This window comes from Cygnus olor, chromosome 5 (assembly GCF_009769625.2).
Source record: "Cygnus olor isolate bCygOlo1 chromosome 5, bCygOlo1.pri.v2, whole genome shotgun sequence".
Classification (NCBI taxonomy): Eukaryota; Metazoa; Chordata; class Aves; order Anseriformes; family Anatidae; genus Cygnus; species Cygnus olor.
The window spans coordinates 54539331-54564437 of record NC_049173.1 but is presented as its reverse complement, the minus strand read 5'-3'; the positions used below and the strand labels follow the sequence as shown (position 1 = coordinate 54564437).

The 25107-nt window shown below is 56.0% G+C and overlaps 2 protein-coding genes and 1 long non-coding RNA gene across 3 annotated transcripts; 1 reads left to right on the top strand and 2 right to left on the bottom strand.

Moving 5' to 3' along the window:
* Nucleotides 1-1003: 1003 nt before the first annotated feature.
* LOC121070713 lies at nucleotides 1004-6486 on the bottom strand. Its single transcript, XR_005820180.1, has 3 exons — nucleotides 6324-6486; nucleotides 5929-6063; nucleotides 1004-1474 (listed from the first exon to the last, which is right to left on the bottom strand). It is a non-coding gene; the product is annotated as an uncharacterized LOC121070713 (long non-coding RNA).
* A 2906-nt stretch (nucleotides 6487-9392) lies between these two features.
* On the top strand, nucleotides 9393-12432 carry MPEG1 (macrophage expressed 1). The gene has a single exon (XM_040558622.1). The coding sequence runs from the start codon at nucleotides 9477-9479 to the stop codon at nucleotides 11637-11639; it is 2163 nt and encodes a 720-aa protein (XP_040414556.1). The 5' UTR covers nucleotides 9393-9476; the 3' UTR covers nucleotides 11640-12432.
* Nucleotides 12433-12758: 326 nt separating this feature from the next.
* DTX4 (deltex E3 ubiquitin ligase 4) lies at nucleotides 12759-21974 on the bottom strand. The gene is made up of 9 exons (XM_040558623.1): nucleotides 21657-21974; nucleotides 17755-18490; nucleotides 16797-16858; nucleotides 16522-16683; nucleotides 16344-16405; nucleotides 15927-16079; nucleotides 15078-15239; nucleotides 14768-14857; nucleotides 12759-14525 (listed from the first exon to the last, which is right to left on the bottom strand). Exons 1-9 carry the CDS (start codon nucleotides 21865-21867, stop codon nucleotides 14292-14294), a joined length of 1872 nt encoding a protein of 623 aa, XP_040414557.1. The 5' UTR covers nucleotides 21868-21974; the 3' UTR covers nucleotides 12759-14291.
* Nucleotides 21975-25107: the final 3133 nt, after the last annotated feature.

Sequence of the window (25107 nt, the reverse complement as noted above, 5' to 3'; positions counted from 1 at the left end):
CCTGAGATGTTAAGGCACGAGGTATGGTAAGCATAAAACACGTTATGGGCCACAAACTAGCTCCATCCTGAAACTGCTGTGCTGTATTCGTGCCAGCAGAGAGCAGTGGCAGTACAGCAAAGCATCCTGCGTGGTTCTGGCGATGTACCAGTGCATCGTATTCAATATCTTGGCTGATTTAACATTAATGTCTCCAAGTCACACGTGGAGGCTTAAGCAAGGTTTTTGGCTCTTCAGCATATTCAGGCACGACCATTAAATCAGCCTGCTCACAAAGCAGTTAGAAACGTATCTTAGGATGTCTGTATGCAAGCCTCAACAGGTTCAATATCCTGGTTAGGGACAGGGATTTCTCCATTTTCTTGGACACCTCCAGGGACAGAGGCTGCACAGCTTTGCTTCCAGGCACCTCTTCCAGCATCTTACTGTCCTCTGAGGGGAAAAAATGCTTTTTCTGCATCATGACAAACCCACCCTTTTCAGTTTATGACCACATCCCTCACCTCATTGCTGCTTACCTCAGTAAGGCACCTGTTTTTGGCTTCTTCATAATCTGTGTGTACCTTCACTGCTGTAGTGTTGCCAAGCTTCTTCTCACCAGCTGAGTGCCCCTGCACCAAACCTTCCTGGTGGTAACTGCTGAGCTTGCTCGAGGTGAGGGCGTGCAAGGCTGATTACAGCTATTACAGCCTATTGCTGCCCTCAGGTCTGTGACACAGACAAGTTCCTGACAAATCCCATTTGCAAGCAGGCTCTAAGCTAATTAGAAATAATTAACCACTCTCCTTTAAGCCTAGTGACCTAGTCACCTACAGTGGTGACAGTATTTTCTAATGGCACTGAATTATTTCAGGGTAAGGTCTGAAATTAAGGTCTGAATGAGAAAAGCAAGGCTCAAGTGGTTAATCAAGCTCTGCCAGGCTTCCCAGCTGGTGATGATAGCCTCCACCGCAAAGGTGCTTGCAGCAGCATCTTCACCTACATTGGGTGACCCCTGAACCAGGGTTTTCAGGTCTTACTAAATAGCTGGCCTGTGGTCCTACTTGCCATCTCCAGGGCATGGGTTATCATTTTTCTTATTTTAAACTCTGCACATTTTTTTTTCCATCTTTTAAATGCAGATTGTCTTTTGTGTCACATTTCAGCATCTGCAGGAACACTTTCTGCTGACTGCTTGAAAGTATCTTACCTGCATCCAGTTGGGTCAATCCTGCAGCAGGACTAGCACGCTCCCACCCAGGATATTAATTAACATGTCGAGGCATACAAATACTGCCTATGTGCTGACCTCAGCGCAGGAGATGGCCAGAGGAATGTCTGAGATGGTCCAAAATCCCAACCTGGAGACCTGCTACAACAGGTAGTGGCTTTGTGCAAAGCCAGGTAGAGGCTGAAGCTATGCAGTTCCTCTGATCCATCTTCCCTCAGTCCACACTCTCATCTCTACATCTCAGTCCCTCGACCACTCTGGAAACTGAAGACAAAGTGTCCTCAGTATGCACACAGACACAGCCTCTATGCGCAACAATACCTTAATTTTAAGGTATATCCAACTTAAATTTCACCCTTACACCTCAATTATCACTCAAATGCCATAGATCATGCCACAGACCAGGAACGAGCAAACTCCTTTTTACTTACCCTGTGTTTGTTAGATGTTTATTCTCTCATCCTATGGTCCCATTGGTGGTGTCACAGGAAAGAAAACCTATCCCTTCTCTATATGGCAGATCTGGCAATATTAACTCAATGCCCACCAATGTTCAAATTATTCAAATTATGGGAGCCATATCCCAAATTGCAATGGCAAACTGGTGGGCATAGCAGAGAACAGTTTTTACACACCCAAATAAATGCATATAAAGAAAAGAGAAAACCTAGATACTCTTGTCCCCCATCTCTCTTTTCATATGTGTAGAATCAGAAGAAATATAGAAACTAGCAATTTGGCAGAAGGAAAAAGCAGTTTTCTCCTGGTGTAGCCCACCTGTAACTAGTTTCTCAGCTTTTGCAAGAGGCAGGTAGACATCTGTAGAATTGAAAACCTTTGTATGGAAATAAGTTGCTAACCTTGATAATAGTTATCCACTATTTCTCACAAATCTGTGAAAGATTTTGGTGGGGATACTTTGGAGGAGGCTAAAAAAAAAAAAAACAAAACAGTGTTTCAAAGGCTCAAAATCGGCAGCAGAACTTGGCACTAAGGATGGACAGAGAGGATACTAAACAGAGGTATCTCAACCAGTTCAGAAAGACCTTTTTCATTTCCAATGTAGAAAAATGTGGATCTATTTCATTTTGACACAAAACACCTGGTCCATTTTGTCTGCACTAGAAATTTAAACTTTGGTCTAAAATAATTAATTTTAAGTTGCAAGTGAAAGAAGTTTGGTTTGGATTCATAGAAATGCTCTAGAAATAGATCTTAGTGCAAGTCCCTGCTCAGCAAAGGTATTTGGAACCAGTTTGGGGCCAAGCAGTTTCTCTCACTGAGACAAATCTTTTGCAGCTCTTCTCTTGCAGAGCCCCATGCGGTTCCTGCAAGAAGCACTTCCATTTGCACATGCTCTTCCTGAGCATCTGAAGTGGCCCTTACTCTGTACCAGGTGCACAGTAACCTGTCTGAAATATGTTTGTTTGTGGGTTTTGTTTTTTTTCCAAAGATACTTGTGTTACTAGTTTTTCTTCTTCACTTGTGATTGAGCCTGTTAAAAAAATAAAATCAGCAGCAACTGAGATCCCCATTAGCTCTAATTTTGTAACCTCACTGATCCTGCCTTTTTTTGTGGAAACACGCTCCCCTTAACACCAGGATGAACTTGTTATTTCTGCAGCATTGTCCTAGTTTCGCCTGGGATCAAGTTAATTTTCTTCCTAGTAGCTGGTGTGGTGCTGTTTTCAGTTTAGGATGAGAACAGTGCTGATGACACACCGATGTTTCAGCTGCTGCTGGGGACTCCTTACACGAAGCCAAGGACTTTCCAGGTTCTCACCCTGCCCTGCCAGTGAGGAGGCTGGGTGTGCGCAAGCAGCTGGGAGGGGACACAACCAGGACAGCTGACCCCAAACTGGCCAAAGGAATATCCCACATCATATGCTGCCATTCAGAGCAATAAAACGGGGGCAAGTTGGCTCGGGGGCTGCTGTTGATTAGGGACAGGCTGGGTATCTGTTAGTTGGTGGTGAGCAATTGCATTGTGCATCACTTGTTTTGTTTCTTATTTTGTGGTTAGTTTTTTTTTTTTCCCCTCCTTCTTATTCAACTGTCCTTTTATCTCAACCATGAATTTTTTGATTCTCTCCCCCACTCTCAGGGAGAGTGAGAGACCAGCTGTGTCGTGTTCAGCTGTCTGCTGGGTTAAACCACAAGACCACACCAGCAGGGAACAAAGCTGGGCCCAGCTCTGAATCCTTCCACTCCCTCCACGACCTCATCTTCTAGGGACAAGAGTTTTCTTCATATGGAAGACATAAATAGCACGGACAGACTTTTCATAGGCACTATCTCACTGCCAGCACAAAGGTGGCCAGAGCACACTGCCAGTATTACAAGTTACAATTCATCCAGGGTTTCTTTTCTGTTCCTTTTTTCCTCTTTGTTCTGCATCATTTGTTTTGGTTTGTTTTCCTTTTCTCTTTCTTATTCAGCTATACTTATCTCAAGCCACAATTTCTCACGCTTTTTCTTATTTCAGTTCTCTTCCCCCATCCCACTCAGGCGTGCAGGGAGTGAGTCAATGGCCCTGTGGTGTTTAGTGGCCTAACAGGATAAACCACAGAAGACATCTCATACACGAGGTACACTTCATGTGATTTTTTTTTTTTTTTGGCTAAGAATCATGAATTTGTATTTATGTGAATCCTGCAATCTAGTCCAGATCTTACCTGTCGTGACAAAGAGTCATTTCTATTGATCCTAACCCTTCTTAGCTCATTCAGCGAAGTCAGATAGCAACAGGTATGTGAGAACGTAATGGATGAATCACTTAGGAACCCATATATCTTAGGGTTTTATTTTTCCTCAAAGTATTTCAACTAAGAGCTGTAGCCAGTTTAATCCTTCTTTGGTTGTGGGGTCACCTAAAAGCCCCCCGCTTGGATGACAAAAGATCCCTAAAGCCATTTGTAACCACCTGCTTTAAAGAAACACTCGAGACAATTTTAAGTAGTCCCTTGATAATCGTGAAATAGTAAAAATTGCAGGAGAATGCCCCAGAATGACAAGAGATGATTAAAGTAAAATAAATAAGCAAAATGAAATGTTTTAAGAACTAAAATTAATTAGGAATTGCTTCATTTGCTTTAAAGGATTATCTTCACTCGCTTTCTTTGTAAGCCTCCAGGCTTTCTGTACAAAACTTGAATATAACTTTTCACAATAAATTAAAATTGAGAATTTATTTTCACTTACAGTGACAGGGCTCCCTGAATCGATGCCATGGGAAACAAGTTCCAAGAACTGCAGGCCTTATTATCACCGTGGGTACTACGACAGCTACTCCCTGATATGGGGACTGAGCAGCACTCACCTTATCCATCAAGCAGCATCTCCTCTCTCTGCTGGCATCTGAGGGCTAAGAAAAGCACCCCCTGAGGGCTATCTTCACGTCTTCGGTTTCCTCTTCTACATTTCTGGCAGAAGGCTTCTCCTGGCCATTTCCCAGGCTTTATTGTAGGCTTCCTCGCCATGCTGTTTTTCACCATCCTCACTCTCTTACAACACACCTTGTTACAAGACAAACACCAAAAGACAGAGGGGTAGATGAAAGATTCAGATGTAGAGCCAAGAGAGATAGAAAAAAAATGAGTAGCAGATTCATTTGGAAAACGCAACTTAAAAAAAAAAAAAAGGAGCTCAGTTTAAGGGATGTCATCATGTTGAGAAGAACATTTCCTGATTCAACAGAAGAAAAGCGGGCTGTGGTCCAGAGCAACCCAGATTTCTCTGCTTCTGTCCACTGAGCCCAACACATGCAGCACCGTCCTTTTGCCAGGCATTTCAGGCTTGTTTTGGCCTCATGCGGGCAAAATGAAAACATCTTTCTTGCTCACTCTTCGTTCTGTAAATCACATGCTAAGCTTCCATGAGTCTTTTGTGCCATGCCCTGGTAGTCACCATATTTGGCACATTTCAGTCCAAATAAAGAAGAAAATTTTTGAGAAATCATTAAAAAATAATAAAATGGCAAGCCAGTCTTCATTTTCCATTAAAAACAGCATCTGTTACTGTGGTTGGTGTTGCAATATATTGGCCCATTAACCGGGTCCTCTGTGAGCATCTGCTCATAGTAAAAGATCTTGGCAACTTGTAGCTACAAAAGGTCTAGTTTGCAGGCTGCACAAAGCTTTGGGATCAGAAAAAAAAAATAGTAAAAGCTTGTGGGTTGAGATAAAGACAGTTTAACAGGGCAGAAAAGAAAGAGAAGTCATAATAATAACAGTAGTAATAATAAAAATATGTACAAAGCAAGGGATGCACAATGCAATTGCTCACCATCCGCTGACTGACACCTGTCCCTGAGCAGCAAATCCCAGCCACCCCATATTAATTGCTCAGTAGAATTGCTTAATATGGTATGGAAGATCCCTGTGGCCACTTGGGGTCAGCTGTCCTGGTTCTGTCCCCTCCCAGCTCCTTGTGCACCCCCAGCCTCCTTGCTGGCAGTAGAGCACGAGAAGCCAAAAAGTCCTTGGCTTAGTGTAAGCACTGCTCTGCAACAACTAAAACATCAGTATGTTATCAACATTATTCTCATCCTAAATCCAAAACGCAGCACCATACCAGCTACTAGGAGGAAAATTAACTCCGTCCTAGCCAAAACTAGTACAATGTAAAATGTCTGTACAGGTAGAGGACATCAGTTGCTCTTCCCTTGTCCACTGATGCATCACTCTAGCATAGAAGGCCAATAATTTAGTCAGGCTTACTTTGGCTGTAGTGAGGTCACATTGGCTGTAATCTCCAAATCTGCTTGATTTTGGAGTCCCAGGTCAGTCCAATCTTTGGTATGGATCCATACAGACCTTTCGTTTCAAATGAGCATGAGCATCCTCTGCAAAAATCTTTAAAAAAAAAAAATACAGGCATCAGCAGATTATAACAATTATTTTTCAGAAGTGGGAGAAAAAAAAAAAAACTCCCAGTGATCAGAAGACAAAAGAAAAGAGAAGCAAACAGGGGGAGCCCTCCACCGTTCTGTCTTTGCAGGTAGGTCTTTCTATCCAAGCTCGATAGCCCACTTATTCAGCTGCCTTCTGGATTATAAATCCCCAATCTGCTTCAGATCCCCAGAAAATAGTACTCTGTAAACATATATCCACACCTCGCAGCAGTTTCTGCTGCACTGAGGGATTCCAGCTCCTTTGCAAGTCAGTGCCCACCCTGTTGCCACATGGCACTGCCGGAAGGAACCACCCCATCACTACTTTTAGCAGCATCCAGGGAAAGAATGGGAGGGAAGAGGTGCTAGAGGATTACTGCTCCCAAAATATTCACTATGTCCTTTAGCATTGGTAAAAGAGGAGTGAAATCATTAACATAATTAATAAGATTGCCATGATTAATTAGCTAGCCAATTAACTGCAGCAGTTGTGATAGCAACTGACAGTTGATGGTCCTTAACTAGTTAAGTATCATAATATTTAGAAGTTCCTCCCAGGAAAAAAAAAATAAAAATAAAAAATAAAAAATAAAAAAATAAAGAAATCCCAGAAGTCACAGCTAACAGAAACTAGCAGAGCTATGAGCAGCCAATAGAGGTGACGCCCACCAAGATTTGCTTGAGGTCACCCAACTAAACCCATGGACACGAATTTCAGCTATTTGAAAGCCATATGGAGGGTGGCCAGTGCAGAATTAGGCCCTTAACTCACCTCATCATCCCAGGGTAAAACCTGAACATACAGCAAAAGAGGAACAATGATTCAAGACAGTCATCGTTTCTGCAATTGGATTTTAACTGGGTTTCCAGCACAGATAGAGCTGGCTTGGGGAACACCTCCTTTCTCCCAAGATAACTTATTAGCCAACTAAAGAAAAACAAAGAAGCAAACAAAACAAACCCACTACTCTGATTTGTAATCTGCCACTAACTTCACAAGGATGTAGCCCATCCCACCAACCCATGCCCAGACATTTGCACAAAGGGCTGTATTGCACAGTGCCTGCAGTCCCGAGGGTAGGTTTGATGACCCAAGTCACCGCCTGACCTCTGTCCTAAAGCAAGATTCCCACAATGTCCAAGACTAGAAATAATCATGTTGCAGTTTAAGTACACTATCCCCTGCTGCGACAGTGTTGTTAACAGTAAAAGAGCATCTGTATAGAAAATAAAGTACAGGCAAATTTGGCAGCCTCTATCAAGGAGCAGCAAGGACCAGCTGCTCCCCAAGGGATGGCATGGGCAGGGATGGTCCCCAACCCAGGCTGGTGCTGTGCAGGACTTGGGCACCCTGGGCAGAGCTGGGGCTGGGAACGGGGGAGCTCTGCGGCTGCCCCAGCCACTCACAGAGGGGCCAGGTGAGGCTGGCCAGAGAGGTTGTGGAGTTCCCCTCCTTGGAGATATTCCAGAGCCATCTGGACGTGGTCCTGGGCAACCAGCTCTAGCTGACCCTAACTGAGGGTCAGAACAGATGATGTCCAGATGTCCCTTCCCACCTCAACCATTCTGGAACTGTGCGATTCTATCCCATTCCTCGTCCCCAGCCCTGAACATTTAAATTGTTCTGTTGTTTACAGAGTAGGGGAGGAGGGAATGGGAGGCAGACTGCTTTTCCCCCTCCTGCTGCCTCGTCTGCAGCTCAGCTGATTGCCACCCTCCCTTGCTTCCCCTTCCCTTCTCTCCGACAGGGAAGCACCCCGTCTAGGGCTCTGCCTCCCCTCCCATTGCCCACTGACCCACTTCACCATTTGCTCATTCCCTGCAGAGATCAGGCAGAAGATATATTTTTGGTTTTTATACCCAAGCTGTGTGCACTAGCCAGATTTTGCCTTGCTCTGCTGCGTCTCAGCCACTACAGGATGAGATGTCCCCCAGAAGCAGAGATGGCACAGAGAAGCCCCCGGTCTCCGTTTTGGCTCTGCTCCCACATGGCAGAGGGACGAGGTGGCTCATCCACCCTTGTGAGGCTGTTCTCCTCTTCCCATCCCAGAGATCACAAGCATTGCCAGCCACAGCTATCACTGTGAGGGTCACCATTCAAGCTTCAAAGTCAGACTTAAAACAGTCCAAAATGCAGACAGTCTCCAGGTTATTGTGGGAGCCTCCTGGGACTGCTGGCTCCTCCAGGGCCCCACAATGGGGCTGGGTGTCCCAACCAGCTTTCCCTCTCCCCTGCATCGTCCCACAGCTCGTCAGTGGTGTTGTCCTACAAAAGGCACGCACACATGTCCACCTCTCCCCACCGCAGCTCTCACTTCAGCCTCGTTCTCTGCCAGATTTGTCCTGGAAAGAGGAACTTACCAGCAAAAATAGGGGAAATGAACCAGTCCATATGGAAAGAACCATGGCTATGTAAGCAGCTTTCACAGTAGAAATGGATTTAACTGTTTATTACCCAAAATACGCAGCTGCTCCTCCGTATCTCTGAAAATGGTGCCCAGCCAGGCTCAGGCACCCCTGGGCAGGTTAGGAGCAGCACTTCAGGTGACCGGACTGCTGCAGCCAGAGGCCACCAGCAGTTCTGCAGCCCCATGCAGGAGGTGCCCTTCTCAACCAGAAACACCAAGGGAAGGAGCCTTCCCTCAGGGGAACTGGGTACAGGTGGCTGCAGAAGGCCTTGATGTGGATGGGGGTGATGGAGAGGGCAACATTGAACCTGGTCACCATGGAGGGCCCCCCCAAAAAACACCAAGGCCTGTCCCAGGGGCTCGGGCAGCTGTCTCGCCAGGAGACACAAGCAGCGTGCTGTTCCCCCAATTCCTCCCGCTTCCTTCCCTGCATGGCCAGCAGCCTTGCCTCTCCCCTGCCACGGGGAAAAGCCCTGCAGCACAGCTCGTGCGAGCAGGGCCAGATCTCACCCCACTGCATGAGCATGGCTGTAGTGCTGGGGCCAGGTCTCATGTATGGCACGAAGAGCCAGGGTCATTTGGGGTGGCCAGGGGCTGATCTGGAGCGTCACTGAAGCATCAGTCAAGGGAGATTCACACAATGGCATTGCATAGGTGCTAGTACAGTGCTGAAAAAGAGATTTTTTTTTCTCGATCCATCTCCAGCAGAGCAGCTTTCACAGGGAGAGGGAGCTTTCACTTTAGGGAGGCAACAATCTCCAGGCACCTCTTTTCTGCCCCTCACCCTGTTTTCTCAGCTCCTCTCAGCCCTTTATCACGTTCACCAGCTCTCACTTCTCCTTTCCCCTTGTTAATTCAACCTCCTCCCAAGAGGAGGAACCACCCGGCAGCTGCACCCCCGACTGCCTCATTTCCCCAGCTCCCTCCTCAGCAGCGAGACGTCTGCCACGGTCCCCCCAGCTCAGCCATGATCCGGGTGCTGAGGGTGGTCATCCTCACCTGGGCGCTGGCAGCTGTGAGTAGAGGGGCTGAGTTGTCCCAGGAGCTGTTGCCCTCTTCAGGGCTTCAGGACTGCAAGAAGACCTTGAAGGTCCCGAGTCTGGAAGTCCTCCCTGGTGGGGGCTGGGATAACCTGAGGAATTTGGATATGGGCAGAGTCATCAACCTAGGCTACTCGCTCTGCAAGACCACTGAAGATGGGTCCTACATCATCCCAGATGAGATCTTCACCATCCCTCGCAAGCACAGCAACCTGGACATCAACTCCGAGATCATCGAGTCCTGGAGGAATTACCAAAGCGTCACCTCTTCCTCCATCAACCTGGAACTGTCCCTCTTCTCTGCCATCAATGGCAAGTTCTCTCAAGAATTCCACCAGACCAAGACCCACCAAGTACAGGACCAGGCTTTCACCACCCGAGTGCAAGTCAGGAACCTGGTTTACACCGTCAAGACTGACCCAGGAGCGGTTCTGGACAAGAGCTTCAAGAAGCAGTTGATGGTGATTGCCAGCCACCTGGAGAACAACCAGACACGGATGGCTGATTTTCTGTCTGAATTGCTGGTGCTCAACTACGGCACCCACACCATCACCTCTGTGGATGCTGGAGCCAGCTTGGTCCAGGAAGATCAGATCAAAACAACCTTCCTGAAGGACAGCTGGGCCATGCGGAATGCCATCACGGCCTCAGCCGGCATAGCCTTCCACAGCATCGTCAATATGAAAGCCGAGGGCTCCCTGGACACCAGCTCCTCCTTCACCAAGCAGTACCTGGAGAACCGTACCAACTCCAGGGTGGAGAGTGTCGGTGGGATCCCCTTTTACCCAGGCATCACCCTCAAGACCTGGCAGGAGGGGATTAGCAACCAGCTGGTGGCCATCGACCGCTCGGGGCTGCCCCTGTACTTCTTCATCAGCCCCAGCACCCTGCCAGAGCTGCCCACCCCCACGGTGAAGAAGCTGGCCAAGCGAGTGGAGGCAGCCATCCGCCGCTACTACACCTTCAACACCTACCCCGGCTGCACCGATGCCACCTCGCCGAACTTCAACTTCCACGCCAATGCTGACGACGGCTCCTGCGAGGGGACCATGACCAACTTCACCTTTGGGGGAGTCTTCCAAGAGTGTGCTGGGCTTTCTGGCCCTGACACCGGTGCTCTGTGCCATGCGCTGGAGCAGAAGAACCCCCTCACGGGGGATTTCTCCTGCCCTTCTGCCTACACCCCGGTGCTGCTGGGCATGCAGGAGCGGGAGGAAGGCCACAGCCACCTGGAGTGCCACAACAAGTGCACCCTGGGCATCTTCTGTCACCGCGTGTGCCAGGACGTCTTCTGGCTCTCCCGGGTTCAATTCAGTGCCTACTGGTGTGCTGCAAAGGGCACGGTGCCCCCGGACTCAGGCTACCTCTTCGGGGGGCTGTTCAGCAGCCACAGCGCCAACCCCATCACCGGCGCCCAGTCCTGCCCTTCGGGGTACTTCCAGCTGAAGCTCTTCGACGACCTCAGGGTGTGTGTGAGCCAGGATTACGAGAGCAGCATCCAGTACGCCGTGCCCTTTGGGGGCTTCTTCAGCTGCCAGGCGGGGAACCCCCTGGGGGGGCAGCACCATGGCACCCCCGAAGACCCCTACGCCAAGCGCTGCCCCGCGGGCTTCAGCCAGCACTTGGCGCTGATCAGCGACAGCTGCCAGGTGGATTACTGCGTCCAGGCCGGCATCTTCACGGGGGGCTCGCTGCCCCCCGCTCGCCTGCCGCCCTTCACCCGCCCCCCTGCCAACCTGCCGGCCACCGACACCGTGCTGGTGAGCAGCGGGGATGGGGAGAGCGCCTGGGTGAGGGACGGGCAGAGCCGCGTGTGGCGGCCAGCCCAGCCCGCCGAGATCCAGCGTGCAGCCGAAATGGTGAGGGGCCGACGGCTGACGGGGGGCGAGGTGGCTGGCGTGACTGCGGCCGTGGTGGTGGGGCTGGCCACCCTCCTGGCCATGGTCAGCTACGGCCGCTGGAGGTACAGGATGAGGGGGTACCGGGCGATGAGGGAAGGGGACAGCCTGCCCGTGGGGAGCCCGGAGGACAGCGCTGTGGTGAGTGTGGGTGAGGGGTACCAGCAAGAGACGGAGGGGCTCACGGCATGAGCATCCCTCAGGTCCCAGTGCTGGGCAATGCTTTGAGCCCCCGGTCTAGGCAAAGCCCCCCCTGCCCACCCCCCTGCCCCTCAGCCCCTATCCCCACAGAGGCCCCAAGGCTTCCCCCAGCTCCAGCCTTGAGCACCCCCGGTGCTGCACAGCCTCTCTTCCCGCTCCAGACTCCCTGACTGACTTCTGACGCCATCTCCTGGGGCTGTCCCATCACCGTGACCCACCACAATACGCGCCTCCATGTTCCCTCTCCCAGGCAGCTGTCGCTTGAGAACTAAACAACCCCATACCTCATCGCAGGCCATGCCTCCTCTCTACCCCAGAGACAGCAAAAAGGGCCCTCCAACCAGCCCCTGAAGCCCGTGGGGTGCCAAAGGACAAGGAAACCCCAAGCTGCCCCCAAAGAGCAGGGGGAAGCCATGCGACACCCCCTCCCTGACCCAATGGGACACCAGCAAGTCTCAGCTCCACTGCAGAGAGTACCTACATGTAAAAGCATGGGCTCAGGATGCATGCAGTGCCTGACCCCTTGGACCACCCCCCATTCCCCCATAGAGCCCCCCCAGATATTTTTGACACCCAAGGCCAGCACAGATAGCATTAGCAACGCTTGGTCTCCCGGGAAAGGAGGGAGCGAAGGGACAGGAGGACCCCCCCGACTCCATGTATATCTAGCGTGGTAGATATACACACACGTAGAGAGGCACGGATCAGTTTTATTTCAGCCAGCAACTAATTGCATAGGCAACAAGGCATTAAAAAATAAAAGGAAAAAGTGATGTTGTTAAAAGGCTGCGTCATGTTAGAGCCGGCAACCCAGCACCGTGGGAGGGTGGGGGGGTCCCTTCCTCTCTGAGATCACACGAGGGTTTTGCATAGCTCCAGCTGGGGTTTTTCTGCAGCAGGGGAATCCCGGGGGGCAGGCAAGGAGAAATCACACTGCTGCAGAACTGCCCAGAAGGGGATTTCCTAGGGGAAGAGATTTTTCTCCCTTGAGGTAGATGTCTGGCCACCCTACAGGGAGGGTGGCTGCAGGACAAGAGGTGCCTGGCCCTCCCCGTGGGTGTCCCCTCACTCGCCTGGCCACACAGACGACGGACAGAAGACAACAGAGAGTCCAGGCCGCGCAGGGACAGCGAGCATCCTCCACCATCCGTTTTTTATTGATCCCCTGCGGGGTGGCCGGCTGGCGGCCACGAGCCCGCAGATGGGGGGGAAAGAGGAGAAACAGCGATGACAACAGAATGACGCACATCAGGACAGACCCCACACCGCCAGCCTCCGGGACAGAGGGCAAACCGACCCCAAAGGAAAAGCAGGAGTGGGCCGAGAAAGGGGGCTAAACAAAAAGGGACTAGGAGGACCTAACCCCACAGGGGGCAGCTTGGGCAGCCGCAGCGCTGCCCCTGCCTGGCTCGCTGAAACGGGGTCTCTCTCACGGGGTGGGGGCCAGAAGTGGGCACAGAGCAATGGGGAGGATTTCCCCAATGAAGCACCCCAGACACTGGGACCCCTGTCCCACATGTGGCTCTAAGAGGCCTTGTGAAGTCCCCAGGGCTGGTGGGGACCACAAGATGCCATGCAAACCCCCTCCCCACCACCGCCCTACCTCCCCCCCACACATCAACCCCTTCAGCCCCAAAATCACTGTGCCAACCCACTGCCAGCCACCCTGTCCTCCCCCCACCAGCCATGTCCGCCCAGCCCCCCAAAAAACTTCACCAGGGACCGTCTAGTCTTGGAACCGTGCTGGGATACAGCAGGGAGGGGATGGGATCCAACAGAGACCCCCACTGGGGGGCACCGACTGCTTTTGGGCCACCCCCACCCCATCACGAGCATCACCAGGCTCAGCCCCTGCCCCACATCACGTCCTCCCAGCTGCCAGGCTGCCACCCCAAACACCACCAGCCCTATATGTACATATATACGACAAACCCCCAAAACACGAGGTATATAAAATTTGACACGGGGACACCCCCATACAAACAGTTCAAGGAACCCACTACTGTGGGGGAGAGACATACTGCCCCCCACACTCGGCTTTCTACCACCCTTCAGCCCCTTCCCAGCACAGGGGCAGCCCGGACAAGGGGACCCCACAGGACACAACTCAGACACAGCCAAGAAGAGAGGGGATATGGGGTGGAGGGGCCGGTTAAGGTGGACCAGGGCCCCCCCGCTCCAACCTCTGTGGACAGAGACCACCCAGGAGGTACCAGACGGGACAAACAAACAAACAAATGGGTAAGGGACGAGGCAGGGCCAGAGCGAGAGGGACCCCCATAGTCCCTGCTCCCACCCCACAACCCCTGCTCCCACCCCTTCCGCCCAGCACCAGGATGGGGTCCCAACCCCAGGTGGGTGCTGGGAGGGGGATCAGGGACCCAGGCGAGGAGAGGGGAGAGGTCTGGCCTGCCCATGGCGACCCCCAGCTCCCCAGGACAGCACACAACAGCGGCTAGCTGGCAGGGACGGCCAGGCCCGCTGAACCCCCGTGGCTCAGAGCACCAACCGGCTCTGCCAGCAGGGAAGGGATGTCCCAAAAGACGTTCTCCCATGCCCCCAGACAGCCTGGAGATGCCCCTGCTTGAGGGGGTGCTGCCTTATCCGCAGGGGGGGCAGTAGGCAACCCTCCCCGTGGCGGTCTCAGTCCTTCTCCTGGGCCAGGCTCTCCTCCGTGATGCCCTGGGCCGCCAGCTCAGCCAAGACATTGTCCAGGTAGTTGATGTCAGGGTAGCCGTGGCCAGTGAGGTTGGAGCCAAACTCTGTCTTGTGGTGGATCTCGTTCCATATCACCGTGTCCGACTCGCCCGTGGTGCTTGAGGTCCCGATGGCAAAGATCAAGCGCCGGTCCCAGGCCACCAGCAGCAACTTCAGTACCTGGAGAGGGGGAGATAAGGCAGGCAGCAAGGTAGATGCAGGGGGCTGCAGTCAACACCCACATTCGCTCAGGGCATGCTTATCATCCAGGTAAGCCCAAGCGAACCTCCATCTGGATTTGGCTGTGTAAGCCACGTCTGCTTCTCCCCATGCGCCAAAGAGCTGCTCCCTTCCCTCTCCCCTTCAATACACCCTTGAGGACACTTTCGCCAGCTCAAGCCACCCCAGTGAGCCTCTCTCACCTTCCTGCCCTTCTCGCTGTCGGGCAGGTAACAGTGCCGGGGGAAGCCGCGGGCAGTGAAGCTCTTCCCCGGGTTTGGATGCTCTGGTCCCTGCAGCGTGAAGTGGGAGAGAAATAAAAAATAAATAAATTTAGAGCTCAGAAGCATGCTCTGGGTGCAAGGCAATACTCTGACAACAGCGCTAAAAAACACCGTGTCCCCCTGCCACCAAGCAAATGGTGTCAACACTTTTGCAGGGCTTTACCCCCGATTTCCCACAACACGCTCACAGACAAGCAGCTCCACCACCACGCTTCCCCAGGGGCCGCACCTGCACCCCTGGGGGGATGTTGTAGATGATGCGGATGGTTTTGCAGTCCGAGTGGCCGGGCAGCGCGTGAGGGATGATGTGATACTCCATCTTCCCCGGGGGCTGCGTCCCCGTCTTCACCCCATAGATGGTTTTGCAGGTCGGACACTGCAGGCTGCCATCCTGAGAGGAGGAAAGGAGTGGAAAACAATGAAACCAGAACTACCCAGCACCACCCAGAACACCACTGAGCACCGTTTTCATCATAAACACCCAGTCGTTTCAAAAAAACTCCAGCAGTGGTGGGGGAGGGCTGGGAGAATTTACAGATCAGCTTTAATGAAAGACCTGAGGTCTGAATTTCTCTTCCTCATCAGTTTTGCAGTCCTCACTGCTTTCCCTACCTCTAGTTTTTGTTTTAGTTTGACGGAGACAGAAGGCGTAATAAAAAAAAACCTCTAAGCGATGTGAAACATTTTCCAGGGAATGTCAAAAAAAACAGCCATTTGCAGAGGGCTCAGAAAAGCCCACCTGCAGCTGGAAAAGCAGGGTGCTGTGTCTCCACTCAAACCCACGTGCACCAAAGTTCACTGCCACCAACCCCAGGAGAGAAGGCAAGGACATCGACCACGGTGAGAACCAAAATACCCACGCAAACCTCGCTTCTGAATCAGCCCTTCCAGCAAAGTGCTGGTAAAAAATTAACTCTGCATCAAGGCAGGGGGGTAAGAGCCCTCAGCACCTTCCCAGCAAGAACTATTTTATCTCAGGACGTGGCTATGGTGTGCACCACGGCCCCGATGCGCCCACCACAGCGCAGGGGTCTTGGAATTAGGGGATTTGGGCCCCCCCAGGGCTGCAGCCTCGTACCTTGTTGCCGTTGTTGTACATGGCCACCAGGCAGTGGAGGTGGAAGATGTGGCCACATTTCGCCAGCTTCCCCACCAGGTCGGGCTTGATGGCGGGCTGGGGCCCCTTGTAGCCGGAGGGTGCTGAGAGGCGCTCCATGCAGATGGTGCAGTCCTGCAAGGATGGGGAGAAGGGTCAGACAGACAAAAAGACAGACAGACAGACCTGATTGAGCCGGCGGCACCAGGACACGGGGCCAATGCCCTTGGTGGGTGCCTCTGGATCAACCTCCCCACCCTGGGGAGGGCAGGGAGCCTGTGCCATCACAGGGGACAGCCACCATAGACCCCCATTGCCCACGTCCCCAGTGACCCGTCCCACATAAAAATGCCCCGTGGACATCCCATATAGACCCCAGACAGCCCCTGCTGCTCGCACCTCATCGGGTGGGTGCCGCACCTTCTGCAGGTATTTCTTCAGTACCTCCTCGGGGGTTTTACCTGCGGGGAACAAGAGTCAGAGGGCCTGGAGTGAGGCGCTGGAGAAATCCCCTGCTGGGGCAGAAGACGGGGCCCACAGGGGACCAAAGGTGAAAAAGAGGCCAAGGGTGTCTCACCCTTCTTGGCCTGCTTCTTGGTGGTCTTGCGGCAGGTGTGGGAGATGCCAGGGATGGACTGGATCTCGCTTTTGCTGACAGGCGGCGGGTGCAGCACCAGCTTGGGCGGCCGCGTCAGGCAGACAGGCAGCCCCGCCGCGCTCATCAGGATCCCTGTGATGCCTGCGCAGGGGAAAAGGGTGGAAAAGCAATAAGCATCAAGACCCCAAACCTCCAGAATCCCCCTAGAAACCTCCCCAGCAAGCACCCGTCGGCCCCCACAGCCCCATCCTCACCTGCCAGCGCGGGGTTCACGGGGCTGGAGCCGTTGAGGTTCTTCACGGGGACGGTGGGGACCCTGCGGAGAGTCCACGGAGGCCACGTCAGGGCCCACAGACGGCGTCCCCATCCCTCACCCCCCGAGCCAGGCCCGGCACCAGACAATAGTTGCCTGAGCAACTGAGCAGGCCCTGGCTGGAAATAGAGAATCCCCCATGGGGGGCAACGTGCCCCCCCGGCCCCGCCGCTGCCTTTTCTCCGGCTCTTTAGAAACCCCGCCTGCGTCTCCAACTATTCACGGCCCCTTTTTGTCGCTGCTTGCCAGGCTGTTGTGTTGGTTTTTTTTTTCCCCTCCTTTCTCCTACAGCCACGTAGCTGTGGCTGCTTCCCCCCCCCCTCCTCCCCAAGGCTTCTCTTCCATGGGAAAGTTTCCCGGTGGGTCAGGAGTAGGGAGGGAAGGGGGGGACAGGGAGGGAGAGGAAAGGGGCCAGGCTGTGACAGAAGGCTGCTGGCAGGGCCAGACAAAGGGGAAAAACAGGCTCATTAAATGATCCCAACCCCCCCCGGAATAAAAAAAAAAAAGTGTCTTCTGTAGGCCGGGGGCCTGGCAGGACCCCTTCTCAAGGAGCCCTGAATGCCTTTTCTTTGGTATTTGTGCTGCCCCCCACCCACCCCCGGCCCCTCATTGAGATGCAGCACTGTGCTCCACCAGACGCGGCGGTGCTCAGGGCAGAGCGGGGGGCTTGGCAGCGCCAGGCCGACAGTTGGACTCGATGATCTCAGAGGTCTTTTCCAGCCTGAATTATTCTACCCACCCCGCGCAGGGTGCTGGGGTGCCCCCAGGAGGGGCCAGCAGACCCCTCTGCCCACGGGACACCTCCCGTTCAGGCTCAGGGATGCAGGAAAATGTCAGAGAAGAACACATCCCCTGTTCTCCCCGCAACTACCCCCTCGCTCGCACCCGGCGGGACTCACCCGGAGGCGATGAGCACCCGGGACTGGGCGATGGCCAGGCGCTGCAGGTGGCTGCGGTTCAGGGTGCCGAGGCCGGGGCGGGATGCCTTGCCGCTGCCGGCGCCAGGGCCGGGGCCGGGGGGGCTGGCGGCGGAGACGACGGAGCTCAGTGCCGGCGTGCTGGCCGCCTGCTGCCGGCCCCCCTGGGAGCCCAGCACCTTCAGCGAGCCACGTGCCGCAGCCGTACCGTCGGCTGCCTTGGCCCCTGGGGCTGGCGCGGGGGCTTTGGGGGCTGCGGGGGCTGCGGGGGGGGCTTTGCGAGGCTGCAGGGTGGCAGCCCCGAGGCCACCCGCGGACACGGCGGCTTTGACGCTCATGACCAGGAGGCACTGGGGGCAGGCGCAGGTGGGTGCCGGGGGGGCCGCGGCCGCCCCCGGGCTGGCCGGCCACGACTGTGACTTGGGCAGGGTGCCCGAGACCAGCGGGTAGACCATGTCGAGGCGGCGGCGGACACGGCGCTTGCGCTGGGTCTGCCGGTTGATCTGGCCCATGGTGGCGAAGTCAATGACGTAGCAGAAGCCGATGGTGCTCAGGTCCACCCAGGGGTGCTGCTTCTCGTAGGCGCGCTGGATGGTGATGCCCACGTCCATGTCGTAGGGCGTCCACGAGCCGCTGTCGTTCTCCCACTCCCACACGACGCCCTTGCCCGGTGCCGACGACGGGTCGTAGTAGCTGCGCCGCACCGGGCGGATGGTGCCTGCCGGGGGGGTGACACAGATGCTATCAGGCACCAACCCGCAGGCAGGGAGCGCCACGAAACCACCCCAACCTGCCCTGCTGGTGCTGCTCCGTGTGGGGACGGGACAGCTTTCTGGCGTGGCTGCTGTCCCCACCCTGCTGCGGGACCGGCGTGCCTCAGTTTCCCCAGGCTCACGTTCGCAGAGGCACAGCCTTGATGGGGACACACAACCACAAGCTTAGCAGCAAAACATGGTCCAGGAGCCTCCCTTAGAAGCTGGGTGAAATTAGGAATGCCCCAGACTCCCTGGGGTGCAGGACATGGCCCCGTCTGCCTCTCAGCTCTGGGCCAGGAGAGGGAAATAAGAGCTTTAGGAGCCAAGAGACAGCGCTGAGCGCCATGGCACGGCACCTGCGCCCAGAAGTGGTGATGTGCACCAGCACGGGAGAGGAGCTCAGGGCAGCCCCCCAGTCTGCAGCTGCAGAAACGTCCTGCAGTGAAAACCCAGCCAGCAGCACGAGGAAAATCCCCGCAAGGCTGAATAAAGGAGCAGGAGCAGGACTCTGTGCCTCAGCCCCTGCTCTTCTGTCAGCAAGTGCCCCAGTGGGGCAGAAGAGCAAAGCACAAAGGCTTTGCAGCTTGCACCTACTCTCGCTAGGTATTTCCTTTCCACTGCACTAAGTCAAGGGAAAAGCCTTCCTCTCTGCGTCGTTTCACAGCAGCACGAGGACAGGCAGGACGTGGCTGTGCCCAGCCTCGGTGTCCTGTCCCGAGCACGCCTCTAGCTCGCCCCTGACCCAGGGTTGTTTGGTTAATAAATCGGGTGAGCTCATGAACATCGCTGCCCCCATGCCAGTGGAGTCACGACACCCTTCTGCAAAATCCCATCGCTTGCTCCCATAGGAACGAGAAAGCTCAAGGAGCAGAAATCACTAGCCCAGTTCTCCAGCTTTCCAGCGAGGCGGTGAGCCCATGGCACCCTGGCACCGGGGTGAACCACGAGCATTCCTGCACTGCTCTTCCCCTTAAATCCCGCAGGAATTTCAGTCCCTTTTAACCCCCAGCCCTCCACTGGAAATGCCCACTACCATCAGTCCCCACGCACGACCAGGTCGCCTGAAAAAAAATGGGCTAAAAATAAGCAAAGCGGGCCACCTGTCCCATCCTGCCAAGGGGCACCCGGGGGAGAAAAGCTGCCAGCCCCGGTGGCACAAAGGAGGGCCGGAGGGGAGCAGGGCCTCGCTGCACAGCGGTGATTTATCCTAATCCGGTGCGAGCGATGGCATGCAGCATCTGGCGGTCCCTCCCCGGCCACGGTGTGGGAAAACTGCGTGCCCCCCCCAGCCCAGCGCAGGGCCGCCAGCCTCCCATTCAGCGGGGGAAGAAAGGGGACAATAGCTATTCAGGGCCTGCCAGGGTCACGACCCCCCCCCAAATCAGAGCTGTTTAATGACCCAAAATACCAACATTCCCGGCAACCCGGAGGGAAGCAGAACAATCCCCCTTTCAGGCCTCCTCCCCACAGGCGACAATAGCCCTCAGACGGATGGCGCTGAAAGCTGTCCCCGGGCAGCAAAGGTCCCTTGTCCCCATGACCATGGTCCCCACCAGCCCCCAGAGCAGGCTGTCCTCTGCCCAGGGACAAGGGACATTGCGAGGCCCCCTTCCTACTATTATTATGTGGGTGCCTGGAGAGGGAAGGGGCCCAAACCCCTGTGACAGCCACCCCCAAAAACCTGTGTCCCTAATTTCATGCACCTCGCGCTCATCCCCGCGCTCATCCCCTGGGTATTTCCTAACACCTGTCTGTGCTCCCCACCCTGGGGACAGCCACGTCTGCTCATGTTCCCCCTGTACGCCCCCCCAAACCTGCCTCTGCCTCAACCGGGCATAGCCCCACCTGCCCGTGCCCCCAACCCAGGCACCCCCCACGGCATGCCATGCCCCAAGGCAGGATTTGTCCCCCCAGCAGCACGCAGCACCAGGTTCAGGGGAAGCACAGAGACAGGCACACGGGGCAGGGCCAGAGGAAGGGTCTGAAGGGGGTGGGCATGATCCTGGCAGCACAACGGTGGCCAGCTCAGCGCTGGGGGAAAAGTCAGGAGGTTGCAACAGGGCAGAGGAGCAGAGGAGGCCGGGAAGCACGACCCAGCGAAGGGCTACAGGCATGCAGGTCAGACCAGGCAGCACCCAGGGACCTGGGGGGATGGCGTAACGCAGGTCAGCAGCAGACAAGCCCGGGCATCACCAGGCCAGCCGGCAGCAGGGCCAGCAGCACGGCGCCAGGCAGCGCGAAGCGAAGCTGTGCAATTCTAGGTCAGGCAGGGCAGGGTGGTGCAATGCAAATCCAGAGCTCAGCATGATGCAATAGGGGGCCCGGCAATGCAACCCCCCGAGCGGGCAGCGCGATGCAGCGCAGCACCCGGCAGTGCAGCAGGGCAATAGCAGGGTGGGCAATGGGATGTAATGCAGAAGAAAGCAGCACAAAGCAATATGGGACTTAGAAAGGCAGCACGGTACAGCAGAGCTCCAGATCGGGGCCTGACAACACAGCGCAAAGCAATTCCAGGTCAGGGAACGCAGGACCTGGCAGCAAAGCACCACCCGATGCCAGCCGACGCTAAGCAGTGCAATGTAAAACAGCGACAGGAAAATGCAGGGCGATGCCAGATGAGTCAGGCCGGGCAGGAAAGCACCTGGCTGAACGGGGCAGCCGAGAGCGGGCAGCACAACCACAGGCAGCTCAGTGCAGGAGGGCCTGGGCAGGACCGGGCAGCGCCGGATAGGACCCGGCAGCAAGGCACAGCGCGATGTGGTGCAGCTGCAGGCGTGGAGCACAAAGCAGGGCGAGACTGGGCAGGGCTGGAAGGGCCTCGGTGACACCGTGCGGTGCAAAGGGAGCGCGGGGAGGAGCGGGCGGTGCTGGTGGTGCCAAGCAATGCAAGAAGAGGCAATGCCAGCACGGGGAGCCCAGTGCAGCAGGGACCGGGTGGTGTCGGCGGTGCCGAGCAATGCAAGGCAAGGCGGTGCCAGCCCGGGGAGGTCCAGGCAGGTGCTCGCAGTGCCAAGCAATGCCAAGCAAAGCAACGCCAGCCCGGGGAGCCCAGCGGCACGGTGCAGCCGGGCTGCGCAGCCCCTCACCAGGGTGCAAGGAGTGGGGCCGGTGCGTCCCGGGCTCACTCACCGGTGTCCTGGCGGAACTGGTGCATGGACTGCAGGTCGATGATGTAAGGCGCCAGGCGGCTGTCGGCCTGGCCCAGCACCACGCTGCCTCCCGCCCGCGGCCCGGCACGGGCCACCGCCTCGATGTGGTGGCTGACGGCCGGGCTGTAGGGCCGCCACCGCCCGTGCTCGTTGAGCCATTCCCACACCACCACGGCCGAAGCGAGCAGCATCGCTCCTCCGAGCCGCCTCAACCCCCTTCACCGCCGCCTCAGCCCCCTTCGCCTCCTCCCGCTCCCCGCCGCAGACGCCCCGCCGCCGCTGCAGCCCGCCCCGCCGGCTCCCGCATGCTCCGCGGGGCCGCCCGCCCGCCTGCCCGCGCCCCGGGGCCGTCCGCCGAGGGGGCGCGGAGGGGAAGGCCGCGGTTCAGCGCCGGGCCGGAGCGCAGCGCCTCTCCCCGGCCGGGCGGCGGCGGCAGCGGGAGGCGGCTCCGCTCCGCTCCGCACCGCGGCGCCCGCCCCGCTCCCGCGCCCGCGCCAGCGCGCGGCGGGGCGCCACGGAGAGCCACGCCCCCAGCACCCCGTGGCCACGCCCATAACATCTCGTGGCCACGCCCCCAATGCCACAGCGCCACGCCCCTAACGCTCCGTGATCACGCTTCCATTGACACTTGACCACGCCCCCACTGCTACGAGGCCACGCCCCCCGCGGCGCCGACCATCTCGCCCCGGGGGGAGCGCAGCCGGGAGGAACCGTTGCTGGGGGGGGGGGGGGGGGCGGTGGGGTGCAGCCCCTCTGTGACACCCCAAAATCCGCCCGGGACACTGAGACAATGCCGGAGGTGTCCCCAAATTAGCCTCACACCTCCAGGGGCACCCAGGCTGGGCTCCCGCAGCCCTCCCAGCACCAGCACCAGCACCCACCAGACTTCATTTTCCCATGCTGGCCCATTTTGGGGGAGAATCACCCCAAAAAAAATAAAGGAACGCTGCCCCCACGCCTTGTACCCGCAGGATTTTGGCAAATCCCATGTCCCACACCGCCACTCTCGGGGGTGACCCTCCCCCAGGACACGGGGACCCCAGGGGTGCTGTGGCTGTAGGGCATCACTGAGAGTTCAGCTCCTGATAAATTCTGTTTTCCAGGGGATAAATAGTATTTTCCAGGCAATAAATATTATCTTCCAGGCAATAAATATTGTTGTTCAGGCAATAAATACTGTTTTTCATGCAATAAATACTGTTTTCCAGGCACTGCCCAGCCCATGGAGTGTCTGCCGCCGCTGCCTGCGATGAAAAGCCATCAGGGAAGATGTAACTAGGGGCAAAAAGAGGAAGTAAAGCAGGTGGGGACTGACGGGCGATGCTGAGCTGTGAACGCAGGACAAATAGGGGGAGGGAAAATGATGAAGGTGGAGCAAATCACCCCATCGTCCCTGGGAGTGCATTTTCCTGCAGGAACGGGGGGCTTCATGGGATGCTGGTGGTGCCACTGCGAGCCCACACTGGGTTTTCACCTGGAGCAAGGCAAGCACCCCCTGGGGAAACCCAGGAAATCCTTCCCACCTACAGGTGGAAAGCCTGTGCAGGTTTAAAACCCGCACAACTCGCCCCCAGGCACACCCAACCCAAACACAACCTAACCCAAACGTTTGGATTTGGGGAATTAAACACATCCTTGGGGTGGTTTGGTGGGCTCCCCCCCTGCTGCAACACAAGGCTGCTGCTGGAGAGGCCAGAGGGAAACAGCGCCACACAAATGTCACCCAAAACCCCAAAATCTCACGTACTGAGTACGAAGAAAGGCTTTTTGTGCCTCCTTGTGCGTCTGGAAATGCCACCATAGAGCTTGGTGTCCCCAAGGAGGGTGAATCTTGACCCTCCTGGCTTCATTCCCTCGGTGAGGGCGCAAACACCTCTCACAAGCCCTGCTCAGGCAAAAAATGCACCTAAAGTGCCCCACCATTGCCACCCTGCCCGTGGGGGCTCCCCCAGTGCTGCAGAGCCCACGGTGCAGCCCCCAGCCCCCCCAGCCCACCTCCCACTGCCACCAGCACCGCAAATCCCTTCTCTTGTCCCAAAGCACAATCCTGGTGGGTTATTGTTAGCCACGTGGCTACCGCCATCCTGGGAGGCTAGCCACGAGATGCCTCCAGCTCTCGCCAGTTTACTTCATGATCCTCATCTGCGTTTCAGCTGAAAACATGAAATTGAAACCCGAGGGGCTCGGGTGTCACCACAGCTGTGCTGCGCTTGGGGCCTGCGGGCAGGGAGAGCTCCAGGCTTGGGGCCGCTCGCCCAGCTGGCAGCGAACATCAGCCGGGCCACGGGGGGGCTGGTGACAGCTCGATTTTTCACGCCAGCTCTGGTTATGGTGGCAGCCATCTCAAAGCACCGCCAGCACCACCCTGGCTTCGTAAACCAAACCGTGCTCCAGAAAGGTCGAGTTGCAGGGCCCCATGCCAGGGCTGTGGGCCCCCCCCACGGCCCCCAGGGACATTAAGGTGCTTGGGCAGTGCAGGATGAAAGGGAGCTGTTCCCACCTGCTGTCCATCCCGTGTCCCAGAAGGAACATAGGATCGGAAGTGTGGTTCCTGCCTGTGGGAGGTGAGGGGCAGCAGGAGGGGAGAGCAGAGCCCCGGCCTCTGCTGAGCTGGAGGGGGCACGAGGAGAAAGGAAAGTTGGTGACAAGTGCACAAAGCAAACAAGACATGGCAGAGAGAAACATCTGCTGGAGAAGGGACTTTGACTAATCCTGAAAAAAAAAAAAAAAAAAAAGCCAGAAATTGTTGTTCACAAGTGCGTGGCGGTAGAAACATTGCAAATAATCCGATCCCAGCTGCAAAGCAGATGTCAGGCAATAAGCAGCGGTGAGGAAGGTGCACATCCTGCCTTGTGGCTGCCACCCACCAAAAGCAGGCACCCTCCCACCCCACACGCTGGGCACCCTCGCCCCACGGGGCAGCCCCAGCCCCGTGGCCCCATTTGCCCTGCCCTTTGCCCCCCCCGCGGTGCCCCCCACGCCCCTGCAGATGCCACTGGTGCTGCAGCAGGCGCTGTGCCCGGCGCCTCCACCGCCCGCGGGGACAAAGCTGCTTTGTGCAGGGCTGGCTGGGCATTTCCAAGCCTCGTGCCCACACCACGCTCCCAGGCTTTCCCCCCGCACCCCAGGGAACAGGGACCCCCTGCTTTTGCTCTCAGGGGGCAGGGAGGAAGGCAGAGGCACATGGAGACAGGGCACGATACTGGTTATACCTCCCTGGTGAACTCCACCACCTCTGCCAGTTCCTTGAGCTTCCTCCCAGAGCATCCCGTCCCTCCCAAACCCCTCACCCCACAGGGAGGGACCCTCCCAAGGCCACCCAGGCACGGAGAGAAGTGCTGGCTGGGGTAGGAGCAGGGCAGCCCACGCAGAGCCTGGTGAGGCTCAGTCCCACTGTCCCTCCTCCTCCAAGAAGTCACGGCTCCCCAGGA

Excerpts from the sequence above, each read along its gene's own strand:
- MPEG1 (XM_040558622.1), top strand. The coding sequence starts at position 9,477 with ATGATCCGGGTGCTGAGGGTGGTCATCCTCACCTGGGCGCTGGCAGCT.
- DTX4 (XM_040558623.1), bottom strand. The coding sequence starts at position 21,867 with ATGCTGCTCGCTTCGGCCGTGGTGGTGTGGGAATGGCTCAACGAGCAC. Across the intron at positions 16,684-16,796 it reads CGTGAACCCCGCGCTGGCAG|GCATCACAGGGATCCTGATG; the intron begins GTGAGGATGGGG and ends TCCCCTGCGCAG. Across the intron at positions 16,406-16,521 it reads CAAGAAGCAGGCCAAGAAGG|GTAAAACCCCCGAGGAGGTA; the intron begins GTGAGACACCCT and ends TGTTCCCCGCAG.